This window comes from Poecilia latipinna, unplaced genomic scaffold (genome assembly GCF_001443285.1).
Source record: "Poecilia latipinna isolate Pla-1442-1.1 unplaced genomic scaffold, P_latipinna-1.0 Scaffold548, whole genome shotgun sequence".
Lineage (NCBI taxonomy): Eukaryota > Metazoa > Chordata > Actinopteri > Cyprinodontiformes > Poeciliidae > Poecilia > Poecilia latipinna.
Window position 1 is genome coordinate 268,150 of NW_015113164.1, and position 25,990 is coordinate 294,139.

At 40.6% G+C, this 25,990-nt stretch overlaps 3 protein-coding genes across 4 annotated transcripts in view; 1 reads left to right on the forward strand and 2 right to left on the reverse strand.

Annotated features, from left to right (window-relative positions):
- zdhhc17 (zDHHC palmitoyltransferase 17) overlaps positions 1-12,430 on the forward strand; it is a 23,310-nt gene extending 10,880 nt beyond the window's left edge. Inside the window, 13 exon segments of the mRNA XM_015041379.1 lie at positions 737-881; positions 1,738-1,802; positions 2,108-2,270; positions 2,930-3,055; positions 4,593-4,735; positions 4,952-5,052; positions 7,166-7,290; positions 7,936-7,998; positions 8,079-8,172; positions 9,224-9,307; positions 9,398-9,555; positions 9,651-9,745; positions 9,910-12,430. Coding sequence (XP_014896865.1) covers positions 737-881; positions 1,738-1,802; positions 2,108-2,270; positions 2,930-3,055; positions 4,593-4,735; positions 4,952-5,052; positions 7,166-7,290; positions 7,936-7,998; positions 8,079-8,172; positions 9,224-9,307; positions 9,398-9,555; positions 9,651-9,745; positions 9,910-10,048 — 1,501 coding nt within the window. The 3' untranslated portion in view covers positions 10,049-12,430.
- A 130-nt stretch (positions 12,431-12,560) lies between these two features.
- On the reverse strand, positions 12,561-19,844 carry csrp2 (cysteine and glycine-rich protein 2). Its single transcript, XM_015041380.1, has 6 exons — positions 19,648-19,844; positions 18,107-18,229; positions 16,153-16,321; positions 14,926-15,055; positions 13,375-13,468; positions 12,561-12,741 (listed from the first exon to the last, which is right to left on the reverse strand). Exons 2-6 carry the CDS (start codon positions 18,216-18,218, stop codon positions 12,665-12,667), a joined length of 582 nt encoding a protein of 193 aa, XP_014896866.1. The 5' UTR covers positions 18,219-18,229; positions 19,648-19,844; the 3' UTR covers positions 12,561-12,664.
- A 747-nt stretch (positions 19,845-20,591) lies between these two features.
- The window catches only part of e2f7 (E2F transcription factor 7), an 11,560-nt gene continuing 6,161 nt past the window's right edge, over positions 20,592-25,990 (reverse strand). Inside the window, exons 7-13 of one of the 2 annotated variants that reach the window (XM_015041383.1) lie at positions 25,753-25,896; positions 24,572-24,730; positions 24,374-24,458; positions 23,788-24,127; positions 22,965-23,130; positions 22,473-22,867; positions 20,592-21,908 (exon numbers count right to left, since the gene is read on the reverse strand). In XM_015041383.1, the coding sequence (XP_014896869.1) occupies positions 21,753-21,908; positions 22,473-22,867; positions 22,965-23,130; positions 23,788-24,127; positions 24,374-24,458; positions 24,572-24,730; positions 25,753-25,896 (1,445 nt within the window). In that variant the 3' untranslated portion in view covers positions 20,592-21,752. Of the gene's footprint in view, positions 21,909-22,472; positions 22,868-22,964; positions 23,131-23,787; positions 24,131-24,373; positions 24,459-24,571; positions 24,731-25,752; positions 25,897-25,990 lie in introns of both variants that reach the window. The other variant, XM_015041382.1, reaches the window with a different exon arrangement.

Genomic DNA, 25,990 nt, shown 5'->3' on the forward strand with positions numbered 1-25,990 from the left:
AACCAAGAGGGGATGGATTTTAGTAAACCCCTCCTTAATTTTATTGAAAATTTTTTTTTTTTCTTTTTTTTTTTTTTTTTTTTTTTTTTTTTTAGTTATTTAAAGTCTTAAATTAATTCATCTAAAATTAAGGCCTTAAAATGTCTTAAATGCATTAAAGAAAAATGTAAGTTGGCCTTAAATACACTAACCACAGGTCTTGAATTTTTGTCGTGTTTTTTTCTTGTGGGACTTTTCAATCACGCAACAAACTGTTTGCTTGCTAGCTAGAAAGACATATGCTATGCAAGAAGAACAAAACTGCTGCCAAGAGCCACAAAAGTACTCTAATAATTTCAATGTTGTTCAGTATTTCTGTTTTATGTCTCTGTCATGATATAGATCTTAAATTTAATTCCTAATGGACTTAAGAAATCTTACATTTGAGTCAGTGAAACTTGTGTAAACCCAGCAAACCTCAGTAATCCTCCACTGAGTGGTACGGCACTATGGTTGTGCACTATTTAATGGTCCGGTGTATCATAGCGCTTTTCCACCACCAGTTTTACTCTTACTGGGCAAACAGGGTTAAACCCAAATTCCTAAAGTTGCATCGTCCTTGTGCCATAACAACTGTGATGCACTAGTTTGTCGCATGCTGGTCGCAAGCATGTGATATCTTTCTGTCCCCCAATCAGTGGGTGGTGTAGAAGAATTATCTGTATGTGTTTTAAAGTCTTGTACTCCTCTTCTACAGACAAGGCCATCTCTCCATGGTGGTGCAGCTCATGAAGTATGGCGCAGACCCATCTTTGATCGATGGGGAAGGTTGTAGTTGTGTTCATCTGGCTGCCCAGTTCGGCCACACTTCTATTGTGGCATACCTCATTGCCAAAGGACAGGTAGGAAGAACAAAGAACCAACTACTTACCAATCTGACTGATTTCATGATCAGTGATTGACCCATCACACACTCTTCAAAACAACTGTGTTCCAATTAGCAATTGCACCGTACATAAGCACAACAAGCAAAGATGCTGCTGGCAAGAACACTCCTGATACTGAGTAAAGAAAATGGTTCATTTTAGTGTAAACTAATAAAATGAATGCAGATTTATCTTCTTTTACATTTTGGTCTATTTAAAGGAAAAATATTATCTACAAAAGTGATAATTCAGAATGCCAGAGTGCAGTAAATAACAGGCAGTTTGAAACATTCTGAAGTAGGATATGCAGCTGAAAAATATGCAGAAACTGCTCCTAATAATGCTAACAATGCTAATGCTAATATTAGCTATTAAAAAGCCCATTTTAAACCCTGGTTTAAAATGTCCACTCTGTGTTTTCCTTATTTTAAAAGTAATAGCTGAACTCTGTTTTTACATCAGACCATGAGAAATACAAACCTCACAGTGTGATGTCGCCTCTTGTGCAACTGCAAATAAGGGATGATGAAAAACAGGTTGCTGCATCTTTATAATAAATTAATCAGTGGTTTAACAATCTATCACATAATGGTCATTAGATGGTTTTCCTCTTAAATATGAAGCCAGACACGGATGTTATTTGAAGTAATCTTGTAAAAAATATAATGCATATTTTATTTTCAGGTGTGGAAAGAAATAAAAAAGTATTTTTAAAAAAAACATTTTTTTTACCAGTATTCTCCATTAGGGGGCGCCCATTGCTTCACTTTTTAGCCTGTTATTCTGCATCCTCTTCCAGTGATCCTATGATTCTTTTTCTGTTTTGTGCCAGGATGTGGATATGATGGATCAGAACGGCATGACTCCTCTCATGTGGGCAGCTTACAGGACACACAGGTGTGTATGTTTGTACATTCTGTTCTTTAATTTTGTAAAGCACCTTGAAATGCCTTGCTGCTGAAATGTGCTATACAAATAAAATTTGATTGATTGATTGAGTAGCGTGTTTTTGTTACATTACTGTACATTATCATAGTGGGGAAACCATTCGGAACGTAAAAAAAAAAAATCATAAAATTTGTTACATAAAAGCCCAGACAAGCTACAACACTTGTAGTTTTCTGAAAGCTCTACGTAGATGACCATCTTTATCAGATAGGACCTCTTCTATTTTTGACCCTATTCTCTTCCCTTCATTCCAGCGTCGACCCCACCCGACTGCTGCTGACCTTTAACGTGTCGGTCAATCTGGGCGACAAGTATCACAAGAACACGGCGCTGCACTGGGCCGTGCTGGCCGGTAACACCACCGTCATCAGCCTGCTGCTGGATGCCAACGCTAACGTTGACGCGCAGAACATCAAGGTGATGCTTTCCCCCTTCGTTTACACAGCCGTCAGTGTAAAAATCGTCAAGAAATTCATTCAGTTCAGGAATTAAATGGAAAAAAGTCATTATGCTCTGATATATTTTGGCTAATATAAACCCTAACTTTCTGAGAAAATAAAAATATAAGACTAGTTTCAAAGACAAAAAAAAAAGATTTTTAACACAGAAACTGACTGCAGGTTATTCTAATGTCGGATTCCATGGATTTTTAATGAGGTGTTTAGTGGAAGGAAAAAGTGCGGTGGAAAACAACAGGATTGCTGCTGACTCAGAAGGCTATTCAGGAACCAGGGGAGGATTCTTGAGGTATAGACTTTGGTTAAGCCCTCCCTACATAGACTTTCTTTTTAAATGCAAAGTTCAAATTTTGTAAGAAACTAAATTTGTTGTTTTCGATTAGCTCAATAGTCAAAATAATCAGAAATAAATGCTTATAATATATCCCTCTGTGTGGAATGGCAAGTTTTGATATCTAATCATGAACTTAAATGACCCCCCCCCCCTTTCATATTTAGGTAATAATATATCGCTGTGAGCAAAAATACTTTGCTTGACAGAATAACGACCTTTCCTGGACCGTTCAGCCCTAAACCAGAGCCATGCTCTGTACTGACTGCTCTTTCCCCAACCTTCAGGGCGAAACACCTCTGGACCTCGCCAAGCAAAGGAAGAATGTCTGGATGATCAATCACTTACAGGAAGCGCGGCAGGCCAAAGGTTACGACAGCCCATCATATCTGAAGAGACTGAAGATGGACAAGGTACACATTTTATTGTAGCTGTTGAGTTTATCAGAATCATCACTAATCTCTGTTTAAGAGTGAACACGGCAGCTGGAGGTATGCTCAGACTGAATGTACCTTTCCAACTTTATTCAGAGATATTTATTGTCATCCCAGGCTGGTCAGACTGCTGCTTGTCCAGAAACATCTCCTTTCAAAAAGGCTTCTAAAGGAAATCAGGATAGAACAGCCAGGAGTGTCCCAGTCTGTTGTCTTTGTTCGGATAACCTTGGGTGGTTCCTTCCAATTGTTTCATTAAGTAGCAAATCCCATAGCAGCGTTTAAACATGCCTGAATTTGACATTTGATCATTAAGCTTAACATGAGTGGGCGGACGAGCCAAAACACACTCCGGACTGTCTCAAAGGTTCAACTATTATCTTTATTAATTCTCCTGAAATGATTTGTTGTCTCCCTGCTTACCTGTTGGGATGTTAGCTCATGAAAGTAAATTAGCTTGCTTTCCATTGTCTGCATAGATTTGCTATAGTAGTTTTAGATTCCTGCAACACGCCTGGCTTTTATCTACATTCACATTACTGTAGTTATCAGATGGTCCCAGAACTTATTCATTCAATTTCTTTTATGTCTTTACAAATAATTCCAGGTTGAGACTGCTGAATGTTCCCGTCATATTTAGTTGTTATAGAGCAGTGTATTGTTGTAGAACAGCAACTTCTGTGTATTCTGGAGAAATGTTGTTCTGTGGTATGTTATTGATAATAATGGAAACTCAAAAAGTCTGATTAAAAAGAGTTTGTGTTTTGGACTAGTTTGTTAAGAGCCTAACTGTTTTTGTTTGATTTTTTTATTGAATTAAACTAAAAAGAATGCATCAAACTACAAGGAATTAGCTGATTTTTCTATAGACCAAAGTGTTTTTTATTTTTATTTAATGAACAGAAAAAGAAACACAGAAAACTGTCCGATTTCAGTTTTATTCTAGTTCATCGGTGGATCTCTAAGTATTACTACTGTAATTTATTGTGGCCAAAAACAGATTTTTTTGAAAATATGTTTAAAATCTGACCTGGCGATTCTGGTTTTTGTCAGAGTGATAGATTTTCAGACCTTTGCAGAAGTAGATGAGTTCGATTTCACACGCAAATATCAGCCAATCACAGTTAGAGAAACCAGTGTTACTATGCGGTGGTCACAGAGGTCAGGTAGAAAGGCTGCAGATATCTCCAGTTTTTTCTGTTTACTGCATTTTCATTGCTAAGATCTAGACTCACCTTGTACTCATGCAATAGATAAGAAGACTGTATGCTGACTTTACTGTTTAAAGCAGCTTTTTATCTTTAAAAGAGTCTTTTAGTTGCCTTCAGTTCATATTTATATGGTAAAGTCAGGACGTGTCTCAGCTCATTTGTGGCCAACATTGCTGGACGTTGCTGTCAGGCTGAAAACAAACTCATTAACATTGATACTTTTATTTTCTAACGTAGTTTATATTTTTATATTTTTGAGTTATGTATGCATTTTTAAAATTTTTGTGTTTTCCTTTGTAAATAAGGAGTTCAGACAGAAAGTGATGCTGGGAACTCCATTCGTCGTCATCTGGCTGGTGGGTTTCATCGCTGACCTGGACGTCGACTCTTGGCTGATCAAGGGCATCATGTACGCTGGCGTCTGGGTCGCCGTGCAGTTCCTCTCCAAGTACGTCCCAGCTTAGAAAAATAAGAATAGATTCCACACTTTCCCTTGTTTAGTTAAAGTTAACTTTTTAGGAGCATAAAGGAACCTTTTATCATCCTTACTGTGTGCATGCACATACTTGGCAGTGAAAAACTTAGAAAACTCCAACATGCTCTGGTGCAATCGCGGCTAAGCTGCTGCTAACGGCAACCATTCCTCCTCCCCCTCCCTCTGCAGGGCTTTCTTTGACCACTCCATGCACAGCGCTCTGCCTCTGGGAATCTACCTGGCGACCAAGTTCTGGATGTACTCCACCTGGTTTTACTGGTTCTGGAATGATATCCTTCCACCCTGACACTGGCGCTCCGGGCGCAGCACGTGTTTGGTTCTCACGGCAACCGGCCGCAGCAGACCGGTACTCGCGTTTTAACCTTTCTGCTCACTAGCTTCTAATTACACCAGGTGAGATAAGGGTATCATTGCTGTGGGAAACATTCATTTCACACCTCATTGCTTCTGTAATGTGGGAGGGAGCTGACTGCTCTGTTGACCTGAGCTCAGCTAAGAAGAAAACCGAATGTTTGCAATGCCAACGGTGCATTAACATTACATCCATTACAGTTGCTTAAATGCTCTTGAGCAGACATGTTTGCACACGTGCAGTCATCTGTAAAGAGAGAAAGTCAATCATGGCGTAGTGATCGCACATGGATCATTAGTCATGTGGAAATTAGTTCCTATTAAACCCAGACTTTCAGTTCCGTTCGTTCTTGCTGGCTTCAGTGTTAGCTTGCAGCTACTTGCAGAAAGATTAACACTTAGCATATCGCACTGTTCAGTCACATAAAGAAACTAGCTGATGCATACATCACGTTCTAGATCATTTTGTCAACCTTTAACTAGAGTGTAGACATAATAAGAAATAACCATGTGAGCTTCAGCAGGCGTTAATTTAGTAGTTATCTCCCCCTAAAGTAGTCATCCAGATGTTTTTCTGCACAAAACAAAAAAGGAGGCCATGGAAAAATCTGCTTTTTAATCAGATGCAAAAATTCTACAGATTTTTCATTTAGCCATGTAAGCCTCATAGGCTAATTTTTATCTCAACAGGTGATAAAACTTTTCTCCAGAAAGTCTTTGGCTAATCAAATTTTGCTCAAACTGGATGTTTTAATATGAAGGTGATGAGTTTGGGCCTTCTTTCACAACATTAAGGTGGTGACACATCCTTATAACATTAAGCTCCTCAGCGTTACATGAATCTCTTGGTTTTATATGAATCATTGATTCATAATTCTGATTCAATTTGCACATCTGCATGTTTCTTTAGAAGTCTGTCATTCAAAGGCGTTGTCTGGAGTGTTTCCTGCCGCTGACTCACCGTCAAATCAGTTACAGCAAATAGTGCAGAGATCATCCTTCCTTCACCATGGTTAGAGTAACGTCAGTGACTGGCTGCCCTGACTGCGTCACACGCAGGCATGGATCACTTCATATCCTAGCTTGTGCAAACAAATCCCAGCTGCTGATGAAGCTGGAGAAGTTTCTCTTCCTGAGTGGGACGAGTCATGATTTATAGCTTCTAAATGAATTCTTGGAAGGAAGTTGGGGTGAGCTGGTGCAGGATACATCAGTGTCTGCAGTGTCTCCACATGCATTTATCAGTGCACCCCTGGTTTTCATTGAACATCCCCACGCAGTTCAGAATGCTATTGAGAAACAGTTAACTGCATTTCCATTAGAATCATTACTTTTTTCATTGTTAAAATAAACCTTTAACAATAGTTAAAGGCCATTGTTGGCAGCAAAAGCAAGTTCAGATTGTTACTAATGAGCTTATTTTCCTATGAAGATGAACTTTCATTTTATAATTTGGTATAAACAAGAAACTAGCATTGTACCTTGTAGCGACTTTTTTCCCAGTCTATACCGATTTCCTCTTTTCTTTGAGGTCTGACCTGCCGAATCAGGTTTTTTTTTTTAAGAATCACAAAACATGAAAGAAAAAGAATATATGCTGCAAGTTTTACTCGCAAAAGAATTTTTTAACCAACTTTTCTTGGTTAAAACCAGTTTCTAGTTTTCTTTGGCTTCTTGATGCTGCCGCCTTTCTAATGACTTTAAAAATGAAAGTAAAATAATGCTGCAGGTTTTTACATAGAGGTCGTAGTTTTGAATACAAAGGAAACAAAACGGTCATAGTTATGGGTGTAATGGAGCACAAATATCACACTTCAGTACGTTCTTAAGTTTTAAAGTCACAGTACAGTGTATTTTCGGTTCTCTTCAGTCAAGAGAAACGAATAAAAAGTGACCATTGTAAAACGACTCCAGTCGGTTTTAAATTAGTAGCTCGGTGTTGTCATGAGTCAGATCACTGTAAAAATCATAGAGAATTTTAAAAAAACAAATAAAGCCATATTATCAGTATCTGCCTTGACCCCTCTGCACACCTTCCATTTGCCACGGTCCACATGCCGTTCCTGGTCAACACGCTGGCTTTGTTCTACAACTTTGGCAAATCCTGGAAATCTGATCCTGGAATCATTAAGGCGTCAGAGGAGCAGAAGAAAAAGGTATCCCTCCCTTCCAGCTTCATAATCACTGTGTGATTATATAACACTAATCTCTCTGCTATAGTTTGAATTACAGTCTTGGCTGATGTTTCTCTCTGTGTTGCATTGCAGCGTTACATAATGTTTCAGATTTTCTGTCCTGCTGCTTTAGGCCTCTTTGTCCCTCATTATCACAAAGTGTTAGAGGAAAGAAGGGTCTCTGTCTCCTACCAGGCCCCAGATTCTACATCCTGTGAATGAGGAAAGCAAAATTTACCCTCGTTTGGAGACTACAAAGCCCCACACAGTTCATGTAGGCTACAAGAGAACCCAAGATACTAGATAACAGGAAGTCTAAATAAAGTACTGCAGTCTTGCATCTTGCATTGTTTTGGCCTGTGTGGCTTTCTGCCTGCCTGTAATGGAACATGGTTGATTTAGAAATGTTGGCGGCCATTTGACAATCCAGAATTGAAATGAGGCTTTAAAGTCTTGCAGATGCACACACTGCTAATTGCTTATATAAGATGCTAAAGAGATTGGTGACAATATTCTGATTTGTACCTCTCCCTTGTCCAAGAACATAATGTGATCCTTGCTAATGTATAGTGTAGAGTAGACCATAGAGTAAATATTTCCTGTTCAATTTTTCTTCTTCTTCTTCAGACAATTGTGGAGTTAGCCGAGACAGGCAGCTTGGATCTAAGCATATTCTGCAGCACCTGCTTGGTAAGCTCCTCCTTGAAAGCTGTTATGTCCTGCAGTTGTCTGCAGAAAGCAGAGCTCATCTGGCTCTGTTTTTCTTCCAGATACGGAAGCCCATCCGGTCCAAACACTGTGCCGTGTGCAACCGCTGCATCGCAAAGTTTGACCACCACTGTCCCTGGGTGGGGAACTGTGTGGGTAAGTCGGTTATAAGGATTTGTTTAGCCTCCAAGATTGAGAAGCTGATGTAAGCATCTTAACTCTTTAAGACCCGGCGTGCATCTAAACATTCATGGTATTCCATCAGGCCCTGGTGGGTTGAAGCAAACATCCTGGAAAAGGGAAAACTGGTTACAATTGACCACAGGAACCCAACAATGTGGAGAATGGAGGGAAAAACAAGCAAACTTGAGTCATTGTTGTCTGTAAAACAGATTGGAGACCATAGTGGAAGGAAGTTATGCAGGGGGGCCTTTGAACACTTCCTTTTTCGAACCTTGTGGTCAGGATGATGGTTTAAAAGTGAGGAAACTGTCTGAACAAACAGAAGGTCCATCTGTGTAATCTTAACCTCTGACAGTCTGCTTTAAAACTTCTTCAGAGATATAATACAACATCATGTGTTACACTCGCCTCACCTTGTGGGATCATCGAATATTATTAAAAACCACTAATTGTGGTTTAAGTAGTTGCTTGCAATTTTGGAACAATGATATTGACACTGGTCAGAAACAATCCTGTTCTATAAATAGTATTATTACTTCCTGTAATTAAAATTCTTAAACCATATCTTCATCTGCGAAATTCTTTGATTTCCTTGTATCTGTGAATTACTTGAGTTAGTAGCTGACATCTGATGTGAATTGTATGTCCGTGACTCCTTGAGAACGATTTAAATTGAGAAAAACGTCAATACTTGTGTCTCGTTTCCATTGCGCTGTGCAGCAACAATCAGTTCGGTATGGTAATTTATGGTTTGGCATAGTCAGAAAATTGTTTCCATAAACATTTGGACTCTCACTCAATGGACAGTGTTGAGTGACACCAGTAGTTCCACTCTAACCTTTCCGTACCATCATCCTATTGACCTACAACTAAAGGTGGACCAGCAATGGTGTGGTGTAATTGGTCACTACTTTAAGGGACATGGACGATATAGCATACCAAACCGCACCGACTTGTACCGTAGGAGTAATAAACTATCAATAAACATATAGATAAATAAAATCAAATATTTTGTCCTTTACAGGAAGTGGGAATCACCGCTACTTCATGGGCTATCTCTTCTTTCTGCTTTGTATGATCTGCTGGATGATATATGGCTGCATCTCCTGTAAGCTCTGCACACTTTTTTGTTTTATCTATATCTTTTCCTAATTTCAAACGTCTTTCTAACTCCCGTCTTTCTGATTCTGCCCACCAGACTGGAAGATGCACTGCGCCACCAGTTACGCCAAGGACGGCTTCTGGCTCTATCTGACCCAGATTGCCTCTTGCTCGCCTTGGATCTTCTGGATGTTCCTCAACAGCATCTTCCACTTCATGTGGGTGGCTGTGCTCATCATGTGTCAGCTCTACCAGGTACAGCTTCATCAAGATGAAAATGGGTGGAAGGCAGGGGACACGGTTTGGTGTTTGTCTGGAATGTCAGCTGACCATGTCTCTGTGGACTTTAGATCGCGGCTCTTGGAATCACCACAAACGAGCGGATGAACGCTCGCAGATACAAGCACTTTAAGGTTACAGCCACATCCATCGAGAGCCCCTTCAAGTAAGTATCATCTGGAGAGGTGTGCCGCAGGGTTCAGTTGTTGTGCCGCTTCCATTTAGTTTTTAGCAACTGCTCTAATACCGTTTTCCAGCTGCATGCTGATTATTCTGTTCTATCTTAAGCTAACTAGGGCATTGCGACATTCTCTTTGTGCCCCCCTCTAGCCATGGCTGCATCCGAAACCTCATAGATTTCTTCGAGATCCGCTGCTGTGGCCTGATCCGGCCTGTGACTGTGGACTGGACCACGCAGTACACAATAGACTACGACCAGACGTCCGGCTCAGGCTACCAGCTGGTGTAGAGAAGAAAGTGGCGGACGAAGACAAAACGGAGGGTCTGGGAGGGAAGCGAAGAGTGGAAAACGAAGCTTTTTGGAAGTATTTACCCCCTCCCCCTTTGGCGCTGGAATTTTGAGCGATGCGGTTCTCTGGAGCGGTTTTCTTCATTTTGGTTTTCTCTTGTTTTTGCGGACCACCTCTCCTTTGCCGATTTAAGACTGAAGAATTAGACAAGACAAGCATGCAGTTATGGGGCATCATCATCACCCCTGCCCTTTTTCACTACTACTACTACTACTACTTACCCCCCCGATCCCACCTTCTCTCCTGGGCCTTTTGGACAGTGTGTTGCTGCCAAACACAAGCGGAGCGGGGAAAGTTCTAAAATAAAAGCTCGTTTGTCTGTCCCAGAGACTTGAAACTCGGTGATGAGGCAGCATTGTCCTTTCTGCCCTCCCCGTACTTCATATCCCGTTTTTGTTGTGTGTCTGATGTTTCGAATGATGATTGGATCGGGAATGTTTCGGTTTGGCTGTGCTAAATTGTTGCCAGGGAAGCATAAAGGAGCCATTTTTAGGGAAATGAAACATGAATCGACTCTCGGTTTGATAGGAATAAGGGAATGTCTTTTTAAAGGTCTTGATTTTTGCACCGTGCTGAATAACGAACAGAGCCGACAAGAACTTGCCGAACTTATCAGATGAAAAGTGTTGGGATTTCAGGAGGGAACTGTTTGAGGAATCCCACTTTTTTTTTTTTCTTTTCCCCCACCCCGACCGCTTTCTGCTAAAATAAAGCTGCATCCACTGTAATAACCTGGAAACTGTGCAGCGGCCAAGTAGAACTGAGACTCCCTCAGCAGTGACCACGCTGACCACAGATATCCTCCAGACAATGTGATACAGGTCTATTTATTTTAAAACTATTTATAGAGAAATTAACTATGTTCTAGCGCCATCGTTTTTACATTTCACATCATTTTAGCTGAGTAGGATTTTTTAATTTTTTTTCTATAAGGAAGAGAGCATTTTAAAGAGGGGTAGCTTACATGAAAGTGGATAACTAGAAAACAAAACAGGTACGGTGAGTGTATTTATTCATAGAAACAGAAGAGGAATTAAGAAGTTTACAGGAAAGCCTCATTCCAGATGTTTCTCTTTTTAAAGCTGTAAAGTCTTATTTGTTGTCTTTTTGTCTGCCTACGATGTTGCACTGATCGTGTTTTTATTTTAGTTTGATGAATATATATATAAATATATGTTTTATTTGGCCGTTACTGAACAGGAGGTCCAGCAGTTTCACACCAACACTTCCATTGTTAGCAGAGAGGAGAAACGTGGGGGGGAAGGTCCTCTCTTCCCAGAAACCCCTGCGTGCGTGTGTGTGTGTGTGTCTGTGTGTGTGTGGATCCTGCAGCAGGAGGGACTGAGAAGTAAAGACTGTGCATTTGTACATAAACGGTTTTCTCCTTTGTCAGTGTTAGTTGAAGGTGCTCCTGGGGATTTTATTTTATTCTTTTGTTGACCTAAACATTAAACGGAGACAGTCAAATTACTATAATCCATGTTGTATGACTGTAGCTTTTAGTGATGTCCGGCGCTGCTGTCTATAGGCATTTGAGCCCGCCCCGTTCCCCTTTAAGTACTTGGAATCTCTCCACTGCATGTACAGGACAGCTGGGCTCTCGCAACGGACCCCTTCCCTTCTCCCCCTTATTATGGTCACCGTGGTGACGGGCCAGCAAAAGCCACGTTTGTCTGTATATAGTGAATGTTAAAGTATTTGCAAGTATGTTTCTGCATTATGTTCATCCAGTTTTTTGGGAGGGGCTTTTGAGTCATTCTTCAGATCCAGTGTGTTGTAAGTGGAGGTTGCCAGACTCCCAGGTGGGCCATCCCAAACAGGTGTGTAATATATTTGAATGTTTCAAACTCAAGTTTTTTGTTTTTTTTTTAAATGTCATACATTGCTGGGTTTTTGTTATACCACTGGATGTAAAAATTGTAAAGCAAAAATACAATTTTCTTTTTTTCTAAAAGCGGAGATGTGTTCATGCAATAGTTTTAAAGGATAGAGAGCGGTTATATTCTACGAAGCGGCTTTCGCATCACCACAAGAAGACGGTTCCGTCGTCATGGCGGAGCTACACCCGTTGCTAATCACTGATGTCACTACGGATGCCTCACATGTGACTCATATCATATAATGCCTTTTTTTGTTTTTCTTTTTAAAGTGGGCATCAGTGAATGCTGGCTGTTTGGTTCACCACTTTCAGGCTCATTGTGATCTCAAAACCCATCTTATATTACACTAGATCTTCCAGCAGCTGCAAATGTCTACTCTACCCCCCCATCCCAGATCATTCACCTCACCATGTGGGATAGTAGAAGAAGAAAAAAAAAAAAGCACATAATCATCTCCAGTGCCTCTCTGCCCACCTTCAGATACCACTGTAACTCCGCTTCAGATGTAAACATATGGGCATGGTTCAGTTTTAATGGCTTTAATAATAAAATACCGTCAAACGTGAATATTTGGTTTATGTGTTTATTTAGAACAGCACATTTTTTGAGCACAACAGGACATCAGGATACTAAGTGGTCAGAAAATATTCAAGTTGGAGATGGAGGGGAGTGGCATCACTGAGCGTGGACCAGAGCGCCAGCTCCTTGGCCGTAGCCGAACCCTTTGGGGCCGAAGTTCTTGGCGTAGCAAGCTGCCGAAGACAGTAAGAAATGTTGACATGTTTCCTAACCAAGCCCTGCTTTAAATCTGTCAACAGCAATGTGCCAGATGAGACTTTTCTGCTCTCTTAAAGAGACGGTACACATCACTGCATCTTTTTGAGCCTGGCGCTGCTAATCAGTGCCAGGCGTCATTTTGACACAGAGCGAACATCCATCTGCTGACGTCTGTGCGTGTCGTCTGCTTAACTAAACCATTGTGAGTCATTGTGGTGAGGGAGAGCAACAATAATGGATGTTTCTACAACACTGTCTGGACGGGGACCAAGCTGATGTAATCCAGCCAAACCGACAAAATTAAGGTTGATATGAGGAGAGGAACGTGACAAACACCAAGAGGACCAGATTCTCAGAGGTCAGCAGCTGTAGTCTTAGCTTACTATGATAAATGTACAGTTTCCTGCTTCTGCCTACAGCATTTTATGTTTTTACGACTAAAGTCATGTGCATTAGGATAAACCTATTCTACTTATACTAGTGAAGAAAATTGCCTTCAGGAGTCATCTGGTTGTTACATAAGGATGAGATTATTGCAGTAGATTATTCAAAGAAAAAGCAAAGCTACATCAAAATGACTGATGACATCACATTCATTTCCGTCTTACCTTTGCAGTAAATTTCTCCATCTTTCTCGGTCTGAGTGGTCGACTCCAGGCTTTTGCCGCATTTGGCACAGCGGAAACAGTTCTTGTGCCACGGCTACATAGAGAGAAGCCCAAAGTGACAGTTTAGTTCAATTTCTGCTCACTTATTTACATTTGCACAGGAAAGTATGACTATGCTGCCCAGCACATGGTGCAATATGTTGAGCTTGCCAGTTTGATTACAACACATTCACATACAGCTATTTGTTATTGATATTGGCAAAAGTAGTCAACATGGAGTTAAACTTAACATTACACTTGCTATTTTCTAATTTTCTTCATGCTAGATTGCCTCAGTTTTCAGATCTTATTTTCTTTCAGATTCACAAAAAAGTCACAAAGTTCATTGAGGTTTGTGTAAAATGTCCACACACACACAAAAAAAAAAAAAAAAAAAAAAAAAAAAAAAAAATCAACTTTACAACTCCTTATAGATTTGTAAGGCAGAAGTGATTTTAACAGATTCCAGATGTAGGTTGAAACCTCTAAATTCCTCCATTAAAAGCCATAAAGGAAAGTTTCCCAGCAGCCTGGGGCTCCTCTCGGTGTCTTCATTACTCTGGAAATTACAGGTTAGGGTTTCAGCACCAACTTGAAGGCTTCGCTCTCATCTGGAAAACCATTAACGACTCTGCTTCTGGTTACATCATGACCCATAAATCAGCTCTTTAGTGAAGCCACAACCCATCAGCTAGAGGAAATACTTTGGTCTGTCTCTAAATAACAAAAAAACACCCTCTTCTCTGCAAACAATTATTATGAGGATTTGTTTATATGGTTCATTAATTTCCTAATGTGTAATGTGACCTCATCTGTAGTAAATCAGCAGAGCACTCACATTGGCAGGTTCATCACTGCTTCACCCTGTTGACACCTTTTCATACTTTGTTACAGAGTTTCTGCGGGGTTTAACTCAAATGAAAGACTTTTTAAGATCTTTGTTTCCACAAAAATGTTCAAACATCGTCCATCCAACGGGATAAATTTGCACCAACCCATGATGGATGCAAAAAAGCTAGCTAGCAAGGATACATCAGCAGCTAGCTACTGGTAGCCTCAACCATCTTGAGACAGAACATGATCCAGATGTCTGAATGCAAACGCAAACTTTCTGGTAGAAAATCCTGGAATATACAGGATTAAACGATTCAGTAGTCCTGCCAAGACAAAACTGAAGATCTGTGATTAGCATATTTAAGACTAAAATTCATTTAAAAATGTAAGACATTTCAAGACCTTCATTTTTGTTACATGAACTTAAGACTTTTTAAGGATGCATGGAGACCCTGTACATCACAGCTATAAGCTTCTATTGATTTATTGGGATTTTAGGTGACAGAACAACACAGAGCTGCTTCGAAGATTTTTCCATTTTTACAAATAAATAGATGATGTCAAAAAGTTCAAGGACTCGATGCAATTACAATGTAACTCGTAAGATTGTATTTTGATTTTAAAAGATTAGATGAAAGTTTTCATGCAAAGCGATGCTAGCGGTGGTTGTGGCCTCACCTTGCCTGCCCCCATGATCTTCTCAGCTGCATAGACCGAGTCTCCACACCGCGCACACTTATCCGACCCGCCGAACTTCTGGGCAAATTTGGACGGGTTGGGGTTGGTTGTAGGTTTGTGAGTCTGGGTCCTAGAGGAGGAAAGAAATTGGACGATATTGGAGAAATAAATCCCTTTCAACAGGTTCTTCCTTATCGATGTTAAGAATCTGACAATGAGATGTTGTTAGTTTCTACTTAAATTTGAGGTTTCACCACCTCAAATTTAGGATTTTTTTTTTTTTAAGTAGTGATAATATTACACTCAGTGCAAAAAAGCTAGCTAGCTACCAAGGGCTTGTTAGCAGTAAACACCTCGAGTCAAAGAACGTAATAAATGGGTCTGAATGCCACTCAGCAAGACAAAAAAAATCCCACAAGAATAAAAACAATACAAGATTAAAATAGAGCTGTCAAGACAAAATGTAAGACCTGGGATTAACATATTAATCACAGGTCTTACCTGTGATTAATATGCTAATCACAGGTAAGACCATTTTACTTTTTTAAAATGAACTTAAGAAATTCTAAGGCCTTGTTTTAGATACATGATGACCTTTTAAGACTAAGGATGCACAGACACCCTGATTGTGACAAAAATGAGAAAATAAAGGAATAAACATGTTTTTCTTTTTAAAGACGGAAGCATAAGCCTGACTCTTCCCCCACTCTGGGAGCCCTGATCCAATGTTTATTGAGAGATGACTGAATGTGAATGTTCTTTGTTGTGAAGGACAGAGGGCAGAGTGAGAACAGGGTTCTTTGGGTTACATAATCAGCTCTTTCATAACTAATCACCTGTTATATTGGTGTGTGTGTGTGTGTGTGTGTGTGTGGTTGATGTTTGCTGTTCATAAAAAAATGATACATATGCTAGCAGTGCTATAAGGACTGATTCCACGAGAAGCTTGGCTAGTGTTTGGTTGGCATGAGGACATGTTGTCTCAGTCAGCAGCCACATCTAATGAGCATCATTCCACATAACGAGCCACAGAACTCGTCAACCTCGCTGCTCCACTTAGGTCCTGTGACCGCTCATTTACAAAAACTTGGAAACGACGTGGAAAACTGAAAAGAGTCAGGTTGGAGTTGAAAATTGGACTGAATTAGAATGACAAAAGGAGGCCTTGTAACAAAAACAACCTATAATTGTGTAATCATTCTGCACCGATGGGGCTGGCCAACTTACTCCTCCGGTTTGATTCCCAGCCGCTCGCCTCGGTCCATGTTGAGCGTTCCTGCTCCCTGACCGTAGCCGTAGCCTTTTGGTCCGTATTTCTTCCCGTAGCACGACTTGCAGTAGATCTCCTCGTCGTGGATGGAGACCGTGGTGCTGTCTAGACCCTTCCTGCAGACCACTGGGGACACGCACAAAGAAGCGGGGGGACATGAGCTGAAACGTTTCAAAAACTTAACAGACTGGCCATTTAGGTTTCATTTTTCTTTTCTTCAGAATACAATTCTGTTTCCCTTAATTTGTAGATAAATAACATCAAAGTCAGACCGACATTTGACAAAGATTTTCACTGAATGGCAGGAGGACTCCTTTTCTGGTGAGCATTGTTTCTGTGGTGTAAGCACATCCAATCCCTCCACCTTGTTTGTCTTTGCTCTAATTGGAGAATCTCCGAGGTTTAGGCCCAGTGTTTACTGTTCCTCCTCACTACTGTACAGTTACATCATCAATTTTATGGTCAGAGGCTTCGGCTGTGAGTAAACGGACAATGAGTACAGAGAGTCGTATGAGGCCCCGTCTTTCTACAGTGTGCAAATAAAGATGTCTTTCATGGTGCAAGAGAAATGAAGGGAAGGACTAAAAAGACCTCTACACAAGAGTTTAAAAGATGATTTAATAAAGCAAGTTTTCTAAACTACGTGAAAAATAAACCTTTTCTGCAGCTTTGATCATTTTCTTCTTGTCTACAGACACGTGTAATCCTCCTAATCAGGGTTCCTTCAAGGCCAGTTTCAAAACGGGGGTGAAATCGTTCAGCCGCTCCACAAAAAGAAAACGTGAACTCAATAACCTGAGCAAAAAAAAAAAAAAAAAATCCTTTTGATGAGGAGGTGAGAGAGTTCAGCTTCCATGACCATTCATGGCTGTGAAACCAACACACATCTTCCCATATTCCAGATAAACAAATATATGCAGCAAATTTCCATAACTATCGGCTTAACACCCGATCAGCCATGTGCTGGCATGGAAGAGTTTAGAAACAACTTTTTAACTTTAATGTATTCACTTCTTCTAACGGTGACACTCCACTGATGAAGAGTTGGACTTTTTAGCAGTTTTCTGAGTCTTCATAAGCAGACTTAAGAGGCTAAATCATTAAAGTGTGGAGTCTTTGGGCTTTCCTATGTTGGCACATAAAATTTAAAACAGTAAGAGTGTGGATTTTGTTATTTTGTTATCATTATAACAAAAGTGACTGTACAGCAGTTACAGGGTCATGGATGAAATCTGAGATGTTTAAGGCCATTTAAGATAAGGATGTCAACTGTGTGTGAATTCACCATGACAAGTGAAAACATGAAAAAAAAAAGTGAAACTTGATGTAGCCAAGTCATTCCTGTGAAGGGCATGTTAGGGCCACCGTAGATATAAAACAAATTTAAAATAGCAAATTTCCAAAGACAAAACATTCAGAAATGTTCTTGTGTTTTTCCATAAGATTTCTGACATTCATCTCAGATTTACAAAGTTTGAAAACTTGCTAGAAAAAAAACTCGCAAGTTTAGTTAGAAGAGGCGAACATTTTCAACATATTTTTAAACTCTGAAATGTCCCATGTTTTTTTTTCCAGAAAACTCAAAATTAGAGGTTTTTTTTTCTAGGAAATTTTTTTTGACATTTCAAAGTCAGAAGTTGTCTTCCTTTGCTATAACTCCTCTGAGGTTTAGCTGAAGTTTCACTCCATCATCTTTTGCAATTGGCAAGACTTTGCTTCAAGTTTTAACTTGCTCGGTGTGGCGAGTTCACACACCGTTAACATGACCTCATAACCACTGTAATATCCTTTTGCTACCGTGACAGTACGACTTATTTACTATTCTTTTTTTTCCCCCCATTTACATGAACGCTGAGCGGAGCTCTCATAAAACCTCCCTCTCCCCATTGTGCGTTTTCCAGATGTACTTACTGCAGAGAAAACAACATTTATGGAAGCTCTTCCCGTCACACTGCACCTCCTCGGCGTGGTAAACCGTTCCGCGGCACGCCGAGCACTTGTTGCCTCCTCCCCAGTTGGGCATTGTGCGTCTTTCTATGGAAAGATGGTGAGATTGTGAGCGTCCTGCTTTGACATGCCCCGCAACAAAAGGCCGTTCTGCATTCTGACACTGTACTCGCCCCTTCCATGAAAGCCTGCGGTTACTGCGCTAACGGTCCATAATTTGAGGCATCAACTCCAAATCATGGCCGCATCTGCCACACGGAGGAAAATAAAAACAAAGCTGTGCAAACAGGGTCAACCCAAACAAGAGGGCAGACTAATACCCAGAGGAATGTTAGCGAGGCGCCATGCCTCAGGCGGCAGCGGCTCTGGGATCAGCGTATGACAGAGCCTGAGTGAGAAGCTAGGCTCTTTTCAGACTTAGTAGATTCACTCCTGTTTGACGGATGAAAGTTATGTGAACTCTGACCTACTAAAAAGTAACAGGAGAGAAGACAAGCAGTTGGTGATTACAGGGTGGCTACATATTTTTTTCTGACTTTTTTTGTGGCAGTATTTTCTTTATTAGCCTTTGTTTGCAATATTTCAATATGGAAGCTGCAAACATGGATGGATGGATAGAAGAGCATTTTAAAAGGAAGATGGTGAATAAAGTCTGAAAATGTAGATTATTTTTTATACCTTTTTTCCCCCTGGAAGAGATTGGAGGATGGATATGACTCTTTAAAGAATGGGATAGGTAATTTAATATTGAAATAGGAATACATCTCTATTCTTTTAATGAATGAATGGAAGATAGCCAGATGAAAACATCTCTTATAGAATGAGAAATTTAAGTATTCTCACATAATCCCTTTTGTTAAAAAAAAAAAGAGAGAGAGAGAGAGAGATGAATGGATAATGAACAAACAGTTGCGGATGGGATAAAGCGGTTACAGTCCGGAAATACATTTTTCCGCTTACTTTTTAGATGCTTATCCAGGTTTGCGAAAGGTGCACGTTCACTGAAACTGGCCAATAGGAAGTAAGGCCTGGTTAGGTTGTATTAAGGTTTAAAGTGGGCAAGTTGATCCCGCTTTCACCAAGTATTCCCAAGAAGGGAACCTGAAACAGCCTGAGGACAATTGGTGGATATTAAAGATGTTTTTCAGAACCAACACTAACACAACTCAAGTATTGTGGAACTCTTAAGGTAAAAATGAGAGAACACGCAGTACACGTCATGGGAAAGGTTAATATTTTTTGTTAAATAAGGGTAAAATATTAAACACTGCAATTGAGCTTTAAGAAATGTATTATGTGCCTTATATTTAGGCTGGGCGTAAAAAAACTACGGCTAACTGAGTTATATCCACTAAATAATGAACATTGCGTCACTCAGCAAATGCAGCTGGAAAGCAGCCCCGCACCTAGCTAAATATTACCTTCAATACTATAAACACAAGCATGGTAACTTTATCATTAAGAGTGTTCTAGTTGACAGAAAACTAAAATTAAATTGTGGTTACCAATTAAAATGTAGTCCTGGTTCCGGAGGTTAGAAAAGCTTAGCTGCTGCTCCGCGTTAACCCTGAATGCAGACGCTTCCTCGGAGGTTCCAGACGGTTAACGGCGAAGCCGAAATGCCACATATTCCACATTTCTACTGTTTCACCGGGAGGAGGAGCTTCAGGGAGGAGTGAGCTCAGCACTTGGGTAAAACACCGTCAGCTCTGACGTAGCGGGCGGAGAGCACCTGACAGAGCAGCTTCATCACCACTGGCGGAGTGTGACGCAACGGTACGAGGCAGCGCCGAGCCCTGGTTCGGCGTAAAAACTGACACAACATGGCGTTTCAAAATGTAATACCACCGTTTCTCAATAATTTAGTATGTTATTAGGAGTATTTCAAGCAATTATTTCTTGCACCTGAATTCAATTTCTTGAAAATGAGAACACTAGAATTCAATTAAATAAATTAAAAAAAATAAACATTGCTTTTATCCCAAAGGAAAAATAAATGTCGCAACTTGTATCATTCGAGTATCTTCAACGGGTCAGTATGGATGATGTTCTCAGCCTGGACACACTTTTATGTAAATATGCAGTACCTAAGATCAAAATGTCGAAATTATTTACGTAAATGTGGGAACTGGGATGAAATTATCTAATTTGAATATTGGCCAATTTACAACCAAAACTTTCAATGCGTTTTTTTTGTGTGTGTGATGGATAAACACAAAATGCGCTTACATTTATTTGAATCTTTTTAAGAAAAAAAATTTTTTTGTTGAGAAATTTAAAGCTGGATTATGTTATAAAGCAACATCCAAAGCTCTGCACCAAGCTTAAATTCTCCATTTGCATCATAAAATCCTCCAGAGACGTTTTGGTCCTCCACTGTGTTCTGATAAAAACTGGTTGCTGCTTGTTGGCTGAATGGGATGTTAGACTGAAAACACACGTGTAACACAAAACTAAAAAAAAAAACATCACACATTTTATTAAAATGAAGCTTGTGAAATGCATCAAAGAAAAACCGGTACACTCCCAGAACTAGAGAGAGCAGCGCTACAGTGAGAGAGCAACACAGAAACCCTCATTCTGCTCACGAACACTTTAAATGGCTATTTAGGAATATTAATAACTGACATTAACCTGTAAAATGGAGACCTGCACACCCACTGGTTAGAGTGGTGTGTCTAAGTCCTGAATAAGCACCAGGTTTTCTGTTGGGTTGACTGAAAGAAAAACCAACCAGAGAAAGTGGTTAAAAATGACATTCTTATCTCAGCTGTCAACATCCAACACAGGTATCTGTAAGGTTGCTGGATATGTGAGAACAAAGATTAAAAACACGTAAGATCGATTTCCCTGTACGTCTGTTACAGTACTCTGATATAAATACATTTCATTCAGTACCAGTATTGAAGTACCTGAGAGCATCGTCACATTTCATTCTTAGTATTAGCGCTGGGCTTTTGAGGTTTACCCTGAAAATAAAATAAGTAACATCCTCCTCCTGAAGAGGAATATCAACTTGAAAGGCTGTAAACATTTAAGACTTTAGTGATTTGTACAGAAATGTCTAAAACGAGGTCATTCCTACCACTAACCGAGAGCAGATTTCCTATTACACCTTCTTCATGTAACACAATACAAAGGGGGCCAGCTAAAGATCTCTTTAAAATTAGATGCATATTACGTATAAATGTTTAGTGCTAAAAAAAAAGCTAAGTGTCCCTCTACAGCTTCTGTAATTAACATATATTAGCTAAAGTATAAATACTAGTTGGGCTTTAATACATAAAATAGGAAGAATTAGGTAGCTTGATCATGTATGGGAGGGAATCTTAAGGCTGAATTAAAAAAAGTTACCAACCCCCACCACGAGAGGGCAGTAGATTGGCAATACCGCTTGGCTAATTTATCATGAAATGTCCTGGAATCTAACCTCGAGGCATATTTGATCTGCTAATATCTTCAGAGTGATACATAGTAAAAAAATAAACATCAGTCTTATCTTTTTGCTAAAACATTTCTTCTCTCTTTTGTTTCCAGGAAACGTGAGCACCAAAAGCTTTCGTTAATGTTTCCCCACTTTAAAGTGGCTGCCTAAACGCAAACTCTCCTTTTATGGCGCCGCGGAGTGGCCGACGTCCAGTCTCCTCTGTGCGGAGCCTCTTTTCCGAGCGGCTGGCACGGCACTGACTACACTTCCCAGAGTTCCTGGGGTCTGGAAGAACGCTTTGGAAGAGGAAGCTGTGGTTTCCTTGGGGGTATGTGGAGTCTGTGAAAAGAGCGGAGGTATGAGTTAAACTCTCAAAAAAATACTAGCAATAATATGGCCTGTTATTTAATTCATAAATGTCACGGTTTTAAACTCAATTAGCAAACTAAATATTTATTTTGAAACCAAATACATACCAAGCAAGCTAAAAATTTAGCTTGGAGCTAAAAGTTTAGCTACGTATCAGAACTTACCTCCAAGTCAAGTATTTAGTTAGGAGCAAGATAGTTGGCTTGCTAATTAGATAGAGCTGTGACATTTATTAAAATATGAATAACATGATGAAAATATGACTTTGAGAAATTAACTCCAATTTTATTTTTCCTAAATAATCCAAGTTATTTTTGACTGTAACTTTTCAAATGGAACCCATAATGAAGGTGTGTACGTCAAGCTATAAATGGTCTGGTCGGACCAGACCCAAAAAGAACTTTTCGACCATCAAACAAAATATAGCATGCAGCAGAACAGGCGTGGCTGTGGCAGCATCATCATTTGGTACGAGTGAATCTGAAGATGGAAGCAGGAGAAAGAGAAAGACAGAGGGCTACAGCTGGTCCATACCGAAGGTTCTGGTGTGCTAAGGCCGACGTTCTGTCTGGGCCCTGAGGGAGAGCGCGGCGTCCCCGTTGCCGACACGTGGTGTCTGCCCTGTTCCGGAGTGACCGGCGATGGAAGATGCTGCACGCTGACTTCTGATGCCTCCATTACGCTATGAGGCGCCGTCCCCACCATAAAGGCAGCGGGGGAGATCATGGTGGGCAGACTGAAACGCAGACCGCTGGGATTATCGGACGTTTGCTGCTGCTGTACGCCACCAGCCACCAGGGGGTAGTGAGAAAGCGCAGCAGAAGGAACCAGGACATACGGCAGAGCCATGGTGGGCACATTGCTGGGAGGGAGAGACAGGTTGGCTGCAGGCTGTCCAGCAGGGATAAGGAAGTTGAAGTTGTTTAATCCTGAATAAGAGACACAGAGAAGAAAGGAGCCTATGATTTCTTTATTCTTATAAGTTTATATTTTTAATGCCTGCTTTCTGAGTGTGGCATGTTTTACCTGCATTGTTGGGGACATAGAGGTAGTGTGATGGCTGTGTGTTCTCCCCAATGCTGTGGCCAGCACGACTCTCTGTGGCCCTCTGCTGGCCAGAGGGGCACGTTACAGCAGAAGTGTTGCCGGTCTCTGAGAACATTGGTGCTTCTCTTTGAGACTGAGCTCCGGTCTGCGCAGAAACACAAACAGAGGGTTTCTCCAGGATTCACCAATTCAAAATAAAGACTTTTAAAAACCTTTTTAAGACCATTAGGAATGAAATTTAAGACTCCTATAATGTCAGAAATGTACAAAAAAAAAAAAGGACCGTAACCCCTGTAGTTCCAAGAGTTTTTGCACAGAATGAATGTAGCATTGTATGGGTTGGAAACAGAAGTGATCCAATGCCAAAAACGGACGTTGTCCAGCTAACTGGCTCTTTTGACTAGCCATCTTTGTTTTTTAGCCCAGCTAGTTTTTCTCCTACCTTTGTTTCCTGCTTCAGGAACCATAACCAAAGGTTCCTGCTAATACACCTTTGCTAGCTAGTAAAGGTACATTAGCAGCAAGTTTACCAGTAACTTCAACCTCCTCGAGTCACAAAACACTAAGAAGCGACTTCAACATTTGCCTGACAGAAAAGTCCCACAAGAAAAAAAAAAGACTACATATAATATAAGGGATTAAGTAGTCCTGCTACCACAAAACATAAGACCTGTGATTAGCATATTGTTTTTTTTTTATTATTTTTATGAATTTAAGATATTTTAATTAATTTTAGATGCATGACTTGAAGAGCAGAGAGCTCTACAGGATTTAACCAAAACGCCACAAACTGTCCCCTCACCTTTTCAGACGTCTCTGAACCAGATCTGCTCTTCTTTTTCAACACCGCCTCCTCCTCCTCACTTTCACCGGACTCTCTTTTCCTCTTCCCCTCGTCCTCAGACTCCGTCTTGGCTGACCTCTGGCCTTCAGGCGCCCATTCTTGCTGCTCCGGCGGCTTGTAGAGCATGACGACGGAGGGGTGTGAGAGGCTGGGCAGGTAGGCCAAGAGGTGCGGGGAGGGGACAAGGAGGTGCTCGGGGCAGGGCTGCGCGGCCACAACAGTGGGGTGAGTGGAGGCCGGGGGCAGGGAGCTGCTGGCGGTGTGTGTGAGCTGGGCGTACAGCGGCATGCCGAGGCAACTGCTGGACAGAAACAACACAGTATGTTTAAAATGGCCGAGTCAAAGTCCAAATCAAAACCTGATTGGGAGTTAGTTTAATTTTCCTTCTGCTTTACTCTTTCCCGTTGGTTCGACTCATAAAATCTCAATAAAAAGCATTGAACTCTGGTTGTAGCGCTGCAAAAATGTCACAAAAAATGAAATATTACAAATTCTTTAACAAGGTGCACTTAAAAAGTTTAAGAATGTTTTAGTATGAACTCACTCTGTGCTGCTCCCACACTGCAGCTGACTCACGGAGCTGTTGGTCATGGTCTTTCTTGAGTAATCCAAAGATTGATTCTGGATACCTGCAGCGTGCAGAATATCAAGTTTAATTGCATGTTCTGAGCTAATAAATAAATAAATAAATAAATAAATAAATAAATAACAGTTAAAGCTAGCATCCTCGTGTGATTGGTACCTGCTAGGTGGTGGCGTGGGCTGCTGGGGGCGGAGCTGACCTGCCGCTGCACGCCGGCTGCAGCAGGTGTGATGGTGAAGGAGGAATGGCGGGCCATCTTTGCTTTCCTGAAGTCCTCATTTGCTGTGGCCTCGCTCTGTGCAACATCCAAAGTGCTTCCTGTTAAAAAGAAAAAAAAAAGAAATGCAACGGTACTGGAATTTAGGTAAAGCTTTGGACATGCATGTCGGATGCAGATGCACCAATCAGAATGTTGTGGCCGGCTTCTGATTGTTTTTTTTAAGCTTGGTTCTGATTTATCTTGAAGAGCTATGATGTTTGAGCAAAAGCTGTAAAGCAGTTTTACTATTCTAAAATAAAGGCTAAGTAATTATAGGGTTCATATTTCATGGTAGCTTAACTATATGTTAGTTATAATGGCATGGTTAGCATTACTAAAACTATGTGAATTCCTTCGAGTATGTAAATCCTTAACTTAACTCTGCATCGTGTGTTTCTTCATAAAAAGATCTACTTTGCTGCACTGTGTTTCGCCTTCCTGTTAGACGTAAACTGATAAAATGGCCCGATTTCCTCAACTGTAGGAGATCAGCCGATACTTAAACCGATGTTATCTAACCAATCTTACCTACCTCAGCAAAAGTCTTAAAATCAACCCGACAAACCCACCCACAAGGTCACATCTGCACATGGGCGGCCAACAACAGAAACCCTACTGTAGTCACCAACTTAGGGACTTTGCTACATTAGCTGTATTTATAGCTACATTTAGCAACCTTTCAGGCAAAAAATTTTTTATTGGCCAGATCTTTTTGAAGATCAGTGATCGGCCAGAAAACTGCAATCGGTGCGCTCCTACTTCCTGCTATCTGTTAGTTTTGCTCTCCTTCACAACCTGCATGAACCGCAGACATGCTTGAAAATGTCACGGGAAATAGTTTGTTTTGCTGCATGCCTTTATAACTAAAAGTAGCTGATTTTGAGTCCTCTTCACTTAGTAACAACGTCCACACTTGAGTATTATTGTTAGTGCAACCAGGTTTGATAACCACTCAAGCTTAAAATCAGCTGATTCCATTCAGCAGATCTTTTCTTCCACTTTTCCTTCAGTAAAATCCAGATGATCAGATGTTTTCTGGCTGTATTTGACCTTTGTGTCTAAGCTTCTCTTTAACTCTTACCCATATTTCCAGAGCTGCTGAATTTCACGGGCCCCAGCCACTTGAAGGCCGGTTTCCTGGCTCTTTCCTCTCTGACATGAACCTTCCTGATGAGCTCCAGGCTGGTCAACACATTGGCGATGTCATACAGACGCCGCACCTTGGCTAAACGGGTGAAAAAAAAAAAAAAAAAAAAAAAAAAAAACTTTTCGCCCTTTTTTTTTTTTTTTGCCCAAAAACAGTGCACCGCGTTGGGTTC